Source organism: Nicotiana sylvestris, chromosome 1 (assembly GCF_000393655.2).
Source record: "Nicotiana sylvestris chromosome 1, ASM39365v2, whole genome shotgun sequence".
Taxonomy (NCBI): Eukaryota; Viridiplantae; Streptophyta; class Magnoliopsida; order Solanales; family Solanaceae; genus Nicotiana; species Nicotiana sylvestris.
The window spans coordinates 178,508,571-178,521,214 of NC_091057.1; the positions used below are offsets into that span (position 1 = coordinate 178,508,571).

Genomic DNA, 12,644 nt, shown 5'->3' on the forward strand with positions numbered 1-12,644 from the left:
TTGATAAAAGATTGAGTCATAACTTTACCAAACTTTGTTAGAGTGAAGACGGATTTGGTCAATTAGAACAAAACAATGAATCATAACTCAACTCGTCCAACTTTGTAACTGATAGAGTAGGTAGATGTTATTGATAAGACTCAGTGTCTATTTAGCTAAAATGCAAATGTGTAAGACAATAATATATTATAATTGATGGAGACATGCATATGCAATGTAGACCAATTTGTGTACCTAATTTCGCAACTAAACTAAGCACTCCAAAATTGGACATTGTTTATTTATTTATTTGTGGCTTAAGAAAATATTATCAACTAATGCTACCAGAAGTATTCCATCCATTCTTAGTCAATTTGCATGCTCTGTATTATTCAAATAACGTAGTTTTTGAAGAGTATAATACGTTATGGCGCACACAACGTGGCTCACACACTCATGCAACTACTTGGAGTTATGAATAATGAAATATAATACCAAACAATTTTTTTAAAGAAGTCTTTATTTAATTATAGAAATAAAAGTCTAAAGTTTTCTATTTATTTAAATAGATTAAGTGTCACCATTTTATGTAAAAATTTATAATGACTCCTTACAAATAATTTCCTAATCAATCTACCAATAAAAAGCTGCAAATTTGGTGCTTTAATGGGCAAATCTGACTATTGTTTTGGGGGGGTGGGATTACAATCTGCATGATATTTCCTGTAACTGTCATGATAGGAAATCATTGAAGAATTGGGAAAAAAGTAAATAAATAAATTTTGAAAAGAGACATTTTATGATTTGCAAAGAAAAGAATATTAGAAATTAGAAATTTCACATCTAACCAAACAAGGGAAAGAAATTAGTGTACTTTTTGTCAGGGTTAATAGGAGAAGAAAAGTTCGGCCAAAAAGTACTAATACTATATCAATAATAATGCTGAAGAATAGAGAATACCAACTAGACTTGCAGTGACAAAAAAGATAACTAGATTTAAATCATTGTTCACATTTCTTTTCTTGTTTTGTTTTTTAATTATCGTCCCTTTATTTATTTTTCTTCCCCCTTTAGAAAAAGAAAGAAAGATTATGTGTATGTCAGCCTAGATATCCACTTTAAGATTAATAATTAGGAGCATTAGCTGTATATGGCTGACTTTAACTTAGCCGTAATATTTTCCATCATAATTTACTATCCTTTAATTTAAAATTCAAACAAAAGGAAAAAACACCATAACTTATTAAATGGAAATCAAACGGTAAAATCACAAAATATTCGGATTCTTACCTCTAATTTCACCTTTCCTTTGTAACTAAATAGACAATCAAACCCCTTAAAAAGTCCTCTATTTAACAAATCCTAATAAGGGCAAAATTGTCATTGCATTAGAAGTTGTTGAAGAGTCTTGATCAAAAATACATAGAATAAGAGAACAAAAAAGAAATCCATAAAAACAAACAGAAGAAAAGGCGACTATGCCTCTGTCAATTAGCTTCGAGTCAATTCCTCTCTTTTCCTTCCTCCTTCCTTTTTTTCCCAAGTATATCTATATATCATTCTTCTCTTCCCCTATTTTCTGAAACTCAACAGTCTTTCACTATTTCCTCTTCTTTTCTCCATAAGAAAAAACATCAAACACTTATACACAGTGTTGTATAAATGGAGATAGAGGTAATGATGCCATCTCCAGCGGTGGATTTCAACGTCGACAGTGGTTGCACTACTCCTTACATGAGTGCACCTTCAAGTCCTCCACGTGTCGCCACCTTGTTCTACAGTGCACCCGCTAGTCCCACCCGCATTTCCTCACTTTACGATGAAATTAACTTTGACCCAATTCAAGATGACGATTTTGCTTTTGATTTCAGTGGACAATTAGAGAGGATTTCTTTTTCAGCAGCTGATGAACTCTTTGATGGTGGAAAAATCAAACCTTTAAAACCACCACCTCGGTTTCAGTACGACGGAAAACACACTGATTCTCCAAAATCTCCAAAAAAATTGTTCAAAGAAGCATTTTCGCCTCGACACAAAAAGAAAGATTTTGACGCTGCAGCTTTACAAAAACAGAGTCAAACAGAGGACAATCAGAATTTGGAAAACTCTTCAAGTTCAAGGGAAAAAGGAACAAGATCATTATCACCATTTAGAGTTTCTGATTTATTATATGATCAAGAAAACAATCAACAAAACCCAAAAAAGTCAGCCTCTGTTTCATCATCGTCATCTTCTTCTTCCTCCTCTTCAACTTCTTCAGTTTCTTCAATGATCTCACTCTGGTCCAAAAAATGGAAACTCAAAGACTTGTTTCTATTCAGAAGTTCTTCAGAAGGTCGAGCAAGTAGTGCAGAACAATTAAATAAGTACGAATTATTGAAGAAGAGTCATCAAGAAGATGTGAAAAATTCCAGCTTTAGGTCAACAGACAGTGTTAGATCGAGAAAAAAAGGACCAGTTTCGGCTCATGAATTGCATTATACAATGAACAGGGCAGTTTCAGAAGAGATGAAGAAGAAAACATATTTGCCATACAAACAGGGTTTATTGGGTTGCTTAGGTTTTAATGCATCAATGCGAGATTCTGTTTCAAAAAGTGTTGCTAATTCTATGTCTATGAGTCGCCGTTAATACTTCAGAATGTGATTATTATTATTTTTTGCTGAATTTGTTACTCATTTGATCATTTTCCTCTGGAAAAATAGTTTGTTATATATTTCTCTCTGGAGAAATTGTTAAAAGATAAGAGAGAAAGCATAGAGGGTGCTTACAGTTTCATTTTTTTTGTGTATTTACATCATTCATATTGTGGATAAAGTATTCAGCGGAAAAAATATATTCTTACATGACCTTGTTTGTGTAATACTTAATAACAACATACCCGGTGTATTTTCACGAGGGCCAGAAACATAATGTATACGCAAATCTTAACTCTACTTTGTACAGGTGGAGAGATTATTTTCGATAAACTCTCGGTTCATACAAGTAGGGGCGAATTTATAGGCAAAAATATGGGGCATGTGAACCCATGATCTCTTCGCAGAATTAGATTTTTATGTACATATTTTCTAAAATTTGTATAATATTTACTGTTGGCACTTATGCTTCAAGAAGGTTGAATGGTGCACGTGATTGAAGGTTGAGTTAATTACCAAGAGGAATAGGGATTAGTTCCCACTTAATATATATATATATATATATATATATATATATTTTTTTTTTTTTCTTTTAGTGGTGCATCAATGTACTAGAAATCCTGGAGCCCTCTTATAATAAAAATTCTTGACAACTATAACTTTTTATGTTCTACTGTTTACTCATAATTCTTGAGCTTTGATTACTCCTTGTAATTTTGTGAGTGAACTTGACTACAATGGTCGTATGTAAGAACCTAAATAACTATATATATATTTTTTTTAAAACTATCATTAAGTAAATCATCCCAAACAAAGACAGCCTCTTAGCATGTAAAAGTGACCAGAGAGTTTCACCGTATTAGTTTTGAAATGTTTTATACGCTGGCTATTATTATTTCTTTCTTAAGTTTGGGAATTTTCGGCCAATTGCCTCTAACGTTAATTGGTCTTCGAAACAAATCAAAGTTATGACATAATTATGTGAATTTTTTCGTAGTTTCACCCTGCATTAACCAAAAAAAGATGAGACGTTTTTAAAGCATGACTTTTTTAAAGAATGTTTCAATCTATCTTTCCAATTTCCCAACCAAACATTTTCCGTTGGTATTCGATAAGGTAAAAGTTGGTTGCAAATGTTGGGAAGAAACTCCGACGCATTCCTTAGTTACTTCCCGTTTTAATTTAGATGACATATTTCGCGAGTCAAATAGTATGAAGTTTTGACCAAAATTTTAAAATATATTCTTTTATCATATGCACATGAAAAAAATTGCAACTCATAGTATTTTTAGCATAGTTTTTAATATTTAATTTTAATTTTAAAATATTAAGTTGAGCTAATTTAATTTAGTTTCAAAGTTTAGTTAAGTTGACTTTCGATAAGTAAAACATGTCATCTAAATTGAAACGGAGGAAATAATATAATTTGAGATCACATAAACTCATTAAGTATATGACAATATTATTATTTAAATATTAGAAAGTCATGACCAAGTAGATCATCATGACAATTAGTTTTCGGCCGGTCGACAACCATATTTGTGTGGATTCATGTACTAACTACTAAAGTCTCCAAAAGTATACTTAAAATTAATGCGAAGAAGTACATATTGGACCTGTTCTCCACGTTTCTAAACATTTATTACTTACTAGAGATAAAATATAGGTCATTCAAGAATCTAAAAACATTTATAATATTCCATGTGGTCCTATAGATTAGTCGTTTTATTAAAGTAAATTGTGAGAAACTAATCAGCGTTTTAAATAAACAAGAAGCAGTGTATTTCAAACTAATCTTTACTGTTCCGCTTAAAATAGAGATAATTAACAAATAATAATTTGATTAAAATTATTAAATATTTTTTTAAAGAGTAAAATTATAAAAGATAGATAATATGAAGCCGATCTAATAATATAGTATTAATTAGCAGATTCGCAACCCCAATCTAACGGACCAGTACACAAAATGTGAGTAATGAAGTCGAAGCCTAGAGGTACAATTTCATTATGGTCCAGCTACTGCTATTACTTGGCACCTTTCAAACTAGGCAAGGAACCCCCACCCCCCACCCCACCCCACCCCCAAACCCCATAATCCAACCCAAAAAAATTATAATACTACTATATTTATTTCTTAGGTAAAGAAGTGACAAGTTGGTTGTTTATAGATTGCAAATATTCCTTTCATGGAACAAATTAATTAGCCACCAAATGAGACCTTTTTTGGTATTATTATAAGATTAATTTTCATGCTATTACAGCTAGATGGTATATTATTTTTATTATTATCCATCCAAAGAGCTAGCTAGACAATACTTTAATCAAACTTTTGATATCATTTTCATTTTTAATTACTTCGTTAGTTTTAAAAATGTACATATGTGTACTACATCGTCAATATTTCAAAAATAAAAAGAAGGCAACGACTAAGATATTGAAGAGAACTTTGTGCTTTGTTTCAGGGGGGAAGTAGCATAATTACATTTGTACAAACTTTAATTTAGGCAACAGTTAACGTTGTAGGGTAAAGTAGGAACGACTGCCATCCAACTCTTTAGAGGAAACCCAAATGAAAAATAAAGGAAATCCATTGAATATATTACATTTAGCTTTTCTCTCTTCTTTTCTTTACTAGTCTTAGGATGCGCGCTTTGCGCGTTTACCTATATCAATAAATATACAGATTTTAAAAATTACATACACATTATTAGATAATTTATTTTATAAAATAAAATTTAAGTATTTTTTTTAAAATAATAAATATTATTCCCATTAGTTAGCTTAACAAATGAAGGGAATTTTATTTAGAGCCTTATTGTGATTTACCCGGATTTATGTCGAAACTTATAAAAATTGTTGTTTTTATGTGACCTAATACTGAAAATAAAAGATAAAAATATTTTTTATCACAATTTCTTTAAAGATTTGAAAATAACACAAATTAAAAATAAATAAAAGAAAGTTGGCATTACATCTTCTTAAAATTTGATAGTGACAATGTTAAGTTTAAAGAATGACTAATATTGAACTAATATTTTACAAGAAAAAATTTAGTATCAATATTTAGCGAGATGCTTTTATTTATTAGACTAAATGCAAGAAAGAAACAAATGACAATTTATTTATAATCTGGTTGTCTTCTACAATTTTATCTTATTGCTAATTTGTACTTTTACCGATTTGAATTTGAATTTTATACTATAATTGATTTTACTAATTTTATGATTTCTTTCACCATCGATACTCTTCTTATAAAAATAAATTAAGTGTTTTGTCAATTTATCAAATAACTTTTCTTATATGATAAATTTGTAAAATGATTGAATTGGATTTGCTAATTAGTTAACTCAATAAATTAATTATTTGTTCTCAACATTAAAAGAAATAAGTTAGTTTTAATTAATTTAAATTCTAAATATTAGCTTATTCTAATTTTTAAACATTTGACAATAATTATATTTTTTCCAATAATAATTTGATTTTTAAATAGTAAGAAAAATCATATGTTTTGAGAGTTCGTAATTTCTAACTCACGTTTTGCATAGTTAGGATTCTCGTAGGAACAGTTTAATACAACTCTATATTAATACCCTTTAAATAAGGAAATCTATATAAGGTAAAAGTGTTATCAGATTTTAAAGTCCCTTCCTACCTAGTTTAATTACGAAAAATATAATAATAAAATTTTAGGTGATCTTAAAATCCTTAAATTAGAAAAATAATTAAATGACTTTTGTCTAGTATAAAATCTTTTTTTAACGGGTAAAATAAGCGAATAACATTTCGCTAAGTACCTTTATGCTTTTACTATAGTATAGATAGATAAATAGATAGATAGATAGATAGATAGATAGATATAGATTTTAATGCTTTAATGATGATATGTACAGTTACCCCAATATTTTGGGACGGTTTTAATTAAATCTATCAAAATGTTAACGTTCCATTTCAATAAACAGAGAGAGAAGAAACCAAAATTCAAAATAAAAATTTGCTAAAAAAATTATTTTGCCTATTTTTCGCTTTTGGTTACCAAATTAGCCGATAAGTCTGACAAAAATAGACTAAAAAGATGTAAAAATTATGTATAATTTGGATTTGACCAAAGATGAAATTTTATTATACTAAACTATTTAAGTTCAAGCATAATTTAAACTATTTATAACAAAACAAAAAGGTTAAAGACTTGAAAAATAAATATGCGTGATGGGGATTTGGACAAATATAGAAGTTTATTATAGTTAACTATCTAAGGTTAGAGACCAAGAATGATTAAATTATTTCTATCAAAACAAAAAGGGCAAAGGCTTGGAAAAAAAGTGCCTAACGGTTCCTAGCATGGCTAAAAAACAAACTAGGAAACTTAGAAGGATTTAGGAAGAGTCCTCATATTTAGGATTTTGTATGTAGTTAAAATAAGGAAGTATTTAATAAATAAATTTTTAGTTGATTTCAAAGTCCAAAATGTTAGGGAAATAATTAAATGACTATTTTGTCTACTATGAACTTTATTTTTAGAAGGTAAAAAAGGCGAACGACATTTCGTTAAGGGCTTTCATGCTTTTAATATAGTATAGATTTTTTTTTTGTCTTCGTTTATTTTGGCCTAAGACAGAGAATATATTATTATGATTAGATTAGGGAGTAAATGGCGGATTAGAATGAGCTTAAATTATGCATCAATGGAGGTGGATGCAATGATTTGAGTCGTTTGGTGTTTATAAATTCCAAGTGTCACAGCCCAAATGTACTTGTTCATTCAAAAAGACTTTTTTTTCCCTTCATTTTAACATGATAATCATGACCTTACAGTGCTAGTGTCGGTGGTTGTTACTATAGTTTATGCTCGTCACAGATGTACAGTATTTTGAAGGAAAATGAGGTTAAAATGTTGACGTTTTAGTTGTCCCTTGATTTTGAATGTATCAACATCAACAATTATTCTAGTCTATGTTCTTGCGATATTTATGATTATAGGAATTACAAATCATAATCGAAATACATCATAATCTATCTAGGTATAAGATTCTAATTCCGTACCAACAAGGATTGTGGTAAGTACTCCTTCATCCTTAACCACAGGTCTCGGATTCGAGTCCCTGAGTTTGGAGTCGCCTTTGTTAGGGAGCGTTTTACTCTCAAATCTCAATGTGGGACTTCCCAGTGCGAATCCGGATTTTGTCAGACCCCAATATGGGTACCGGACACGGGGGAAACCAAAAAAAAAAAATTCTAATTCCGTTATAAAGACCTCCGGTCTATTAAAAGCAAAGGCCAAATACATAAACGGAAAAGGGCCTAAACTACCCCTATTGTTTGGTAAATAATTTACATTTACCCTCCATCCATCTATTAGTCCAAATATATTCCATGCATGACTTAACATAGCATTTTTATCCTATACAGTTAGTCCCTCTGCTTTCCGGTGACATAACTTTGTGTCGTCAGAAAGTTGGTAGAAATATAATAATATAATTGAGCATAATTTTCAAGAATATATAATGTATATTATAAAAATACTTTTATTTAAATAATTATTTTTATATTATGTGCATGGAATATATATTTTACATCATTTATTTTCTTTCATTCTGGATTGTGTAAATAAATTTTTGAATTTTTATTGTTAATACTAAAAAGTTCAAAAAATAAATAAAAAGAAGATAAATGTTTATAATTTAGAGGGTAAAATACGTAATTAGCAATCCAAAATTTGAAATATCTAATTGAGTGACCTTCTGAATGCAATAGGCATAATTTAGTGACTTTATTATTACAAACGAAATAAAAATGACTTTAGAAGATAATTTGGAATAGTTGAGTGACCATTTGAGTAATTGACTCTAAATTTAGAGGGTTGCCTATGTATTTGGCCAAAAGCAAAATATATATATACATCTCCTCTTCGCATTTGAATTCTTTGAGGTGGTATTATGTGAATTTCTGGCATTTCTATTCCCCCTGCAAGAAAAGAAGTGTAAGAATAATATGAACGTTTTAGCCCTTTTGCTTCATCTTCGTTCAAAATTGAACTTGAAACATACGTTTAGTCGTTATTGTTGTGTTTGAGAAAATCACTTTGCAGGACGGATTAATGGAACAAAGCAAAAGAAAAAAGAAGTACAGCGTGGACTCGTGTCTTTTATCTTTTAGAGTTATCTTCCTGTTTCAACTTTCAAGTGTTAAATCTTTGGTTAGCATTGAATATTAACATCAAAATTAAGTAATTTAACCATAAAAGTGACAAATTAAACGAATAATATATGTCACTTATAGCCATTAAAGCTTGTATGCAAAACATGCGAGTAGATTATTTTTTGTAGTGCAAGTCAACACCAATACTACAACCAATTAATGAAACAAGAGACTAGTCTGAACCCATAGACTAAATTGCTATCAGAATTAGATATGCAGAAAGAAACAAACACAGAATTCGCATTGTTGAGCCATTTTTCAAGTCCAAATGCATCACAGTCAACCACGTGACCTCACTCACTGGAACACCAATTACTACTACGTACTACTTTCACAATCACTGTTGATTTATTTGACATGTCAAAGTCAAATAAACTGACCCACCTAAGTCAATGCTCAAATGTCATTAAATAGAGTTATCATACTCAAATCTGTAAGGTGTGGAGAACAACACATATAGCTAGGGAACAATCTCAAATATTCATGCATTAAATATAAGATGAAAAATACTCAACAACACTTCTGATTAGTTCCTATGATCAGTAACAAAGCCATAAAAGCCATTACCTACCCCTTTCTCTTCATTCTCCTTAATCAACAACATTGAATAAGGGTGGGGACTTTGCCTTCTAATCGGGTAGTACTTTAAAAACCATTGTCCAAGAGCGATTTAATAAAATTAATGGCTAAAAATCAAATTTAATAAAAGTGTTATAAATATATTATATTATGAATGGTCATTTAGTACTTCGTTGTAAATAAGCTTCCTGAAGAAGCTTATCCATATGGGAATCCGCTGTAAATATGTTTATCAATTTAGTACTCTATTGGAAATAAGCCTCCTGAAGAAGCTTATCACTTCGGTACCCGGTTATGGATAAACATTACTCCCGGTAGAAGATTATCCATACCGGGTATAATAAGTTTATCCTTTCGATACTCCGTTATGGATAAACATTACCCCCGGAAGAAGATTATCAATACCGGGTACAATGAACTTATTCTTTCAGTACTCTGTTATGGATAAACATTACCCCAGTAGAAGATTATCTATACCTGGTACAATGAGCTTATCCTTTTAGTATTCTGTTATGGATAAACATTACTCTCAGTAGAAGATTATCCATATCTGGTATAGTAGCATCATACACAACAGCTTGCAGAAGCAGCTTACACAACACATTCCTTTCTGTCACGCCCCAAACTTGGGGAGGCACGACTGGCACTCGATACTGTGTTTGATCGAGTTAGCCACTAAACATACTAACTAACTAAACTGGGTGCCCAATAGATCGGGCAGCACAACATCTGAAAAACTAAGCCTGGACCATTAAGGTCATGACCTGAATAACAATAAGCCATATAAACAAAGGTAGACGAGCCAAAATAATAAAGTACTGTAAGCGCGTGATTTTTGCCCTATGAAAGAATTACTCCCAAAAATACAAAATAAAACGATTTTCCTTGGTGAGCAATTTTGAGAATTTTTGTGACATTTTTGGATAATCATTTGTATTTGTCTATGCATGTTTATTTGTTAAATTAATAAAAAATACAAAAATATGTCGCATTTGCATTTAGGATTTAATCCTACAATTGTTAGTAATTAAGTTTGTTTTACAAAAATGAAAATTTCAAAAAATGTGCATCGTTTGCATTTTTAGCATTTAATGTCCAATTGTACAATTTTATACTTAATTATTACATAATTATGTGTTAATTGTTATTGGAAATTAATCTGCGCTTTTATAAATTAATTTAGTTCTATATAATAATTTAAGGATTTTTAGAATTTAGTTTTAGAAAAATAAAAGAAGAAAAGAGAACAAAAAATATAAAGAAAATCGGAATTGGTCTCTTCTTCAAATTCAAGTCACAGGCCTAAAAGAATATCCAACCATCCATACGACCCGGTCCATTTCAAACCGGGTTGACCCAGTCCATAAATACCCAACACCCCTATTATCTTACATTTCACAAAAAACAAAACAAAAAAACCCTAAACCTAAACCAAAAACCTATCCGCCCCCACCCTCTCCTTCTTCTTCTCCAACACTCCCAAAAAAACCAGCCATGGCTGCTGCCCTTCCCCCCCCCCACGTCGATACACACACACACGCACACACACACACACCTTCGAGCTCCATCTCGCCCAGCCTCCTTCCTCGTCGAAACCATATCGACATCCATGGCAACAACCACCTTCGAGCTCCATATCGATGTCCATGGCAGCAACACCAACAACCTTCCACCACCTTCTCTTTCACGTCCAAACGACCACCCCCTTGTTGCGTCTTCTTCTTCTTCTACTCCTCCAAACCCTAGCTTCAAGCGAAACCCCATGACAGCCTCCTTCACCTCTTCAGCTTCCTCGTCGACCTCGAGCAAAACCCAAGCGTTCACGTCCCAAACGACCTCCAGCTCGGCGACGCAGCAACAGCAACAACTGCGTCCACCATCGCTGTTGCTTCTTCCTTTCCAGTCTCAGCTTCATGCAGTTCACCATGGCTGCTGCTGCTCGACGACCATGCTGCCCGCTGCTACTCCATCACGTTGCTGTTGCCTTGGTTTCGTCCGTGTTGTTGCTGCTTGATGCTGCTGCTTCGTCCAGCTTCGTTCAGCATCCATGGCTGCCACTGCTCAACCACAAACAACTGCTGCTCGTCGATCTTCAGTTTCAATCCGTCGAGGTCGTCGTTTGTTGTTTTGAGTTCGTCAAGATTCAAAGGAAGGTGAGTTTATCGTTGAAGTCAAGATCCGTTAGGACGTTGGCAGTCTTGGTGCGATAATCGTTTCCGGACAAATTTGTTCTCATTCAAGTTCTTCGTCGTTTCGATCCGGTTAGTGGGTTTTGAGTTTCACTTTTGTCCGTATTTTGTTTTGATATTCTCAAATCTAAAATCGGTAAATGTTTGATTCTTGTTTCGTTCACGTTCATCGTTTTGTTAATTTTTCAGTTTGTTCATGTGAAATTGTTAGTTTAGTTTTAATATTGTTAGATTTAAATTGAAATTTAATTAATGTTGTTAGTTTAATTTTAATGTTGTTTCTTCTTCGGTTTGTTTTTATTTGTTTAAAAGAATTCAGTTGTAATATAGAAATATGTTGGTTTAATCATTTGGATCCGTCATGTTTGTTGTTTAATATAGATTTAATGCATGTTTATTCTTTGTTTGAAGTTTGTTTTTAATCCAGTAATTTAATGTGAGTCTGTTTTGGTTTTTGATTTGTTGATTTAGTTTGAATCATGTATTTTGTTGTTGATGTTGTTGTCTCTTTGCTCATTCATTTTTGGTCTAAGTTAACCAGGATTGGTTCCCAATATGGTTAACTTATTCCCATTAATTTGAAGCTGTATGATTCAATCCGTGTTCATGTGATTTGTTGTTTGAATTTGTTTAGAAATTGGTCATATTTGATGTATTTTGGTTGAGATCGATTAGGTGAATTGGTTATAGCTGAGGGGGTAGTTTGGTAAATTGCAGTACGTTCAGGGGTAAAAATGGTAATTTCAGTAAGGTCGGAGGGGTATTTTTGGAATTAAGCATTTGAACAATTATTTAATATAATGGGGGACAAGACATAATGTAGTGGAGTGAGAATAATGTATTTATTTACGTTGAGCATGGGGGACAAAATGTAATGGGTTGGGATTGATATAATTATTTAATATAGTGGGGGACAAGACATAATGTAGTGGGGTGAGAATAATGTAATTATTTATGTTAAGCATGGGGGACAAGAGTTTAAAATAAAGAAAACATTAAGTAGTGGGGACAAAGAATGCAATTGGGGGAATATTTCTGGTTGGGGATTCAAGACAAGAGTCTTGTT

The 12,644-nt window shown here is 31.7% G+C and overlaps 1 protein-coding gene across 1 annotated transcript; it reads left to right on the plus strand.

The window, feature by feature from the left end:
- The first annotated feature begins 1,464 nt into the window (after nucleotides 1–1,464).
- Nucleotides 1,465–2,828, plus strand: LOC104246821 (protein gar2-like). Its single transcript, XM_009802708.2, has one exon. It carries the CDS (start codon nucleotides 1,642–1,644, stop codon nucleotides 2,608–2,610), a length of 969 nt encoding a protein of 322 aa, XP_009801010.1. The 5' UTR covers nucleotides 1,465–1,641; the 3' UTR covers nucleotides 2,611–2,828.
- Nucleotides 2,829–12,644: the final 9,816 nt, after the last annotated feature.

What these genes read in the sequence shown, in the direction of transcription:
- LOC104246821 (XM_009802708.2), top strand. Translation starts at nt 1,642, where the DNA reads ATGGAGATAGAGGTAATGATGCCATCTCCAGCGGTGGATTTCAACGTC.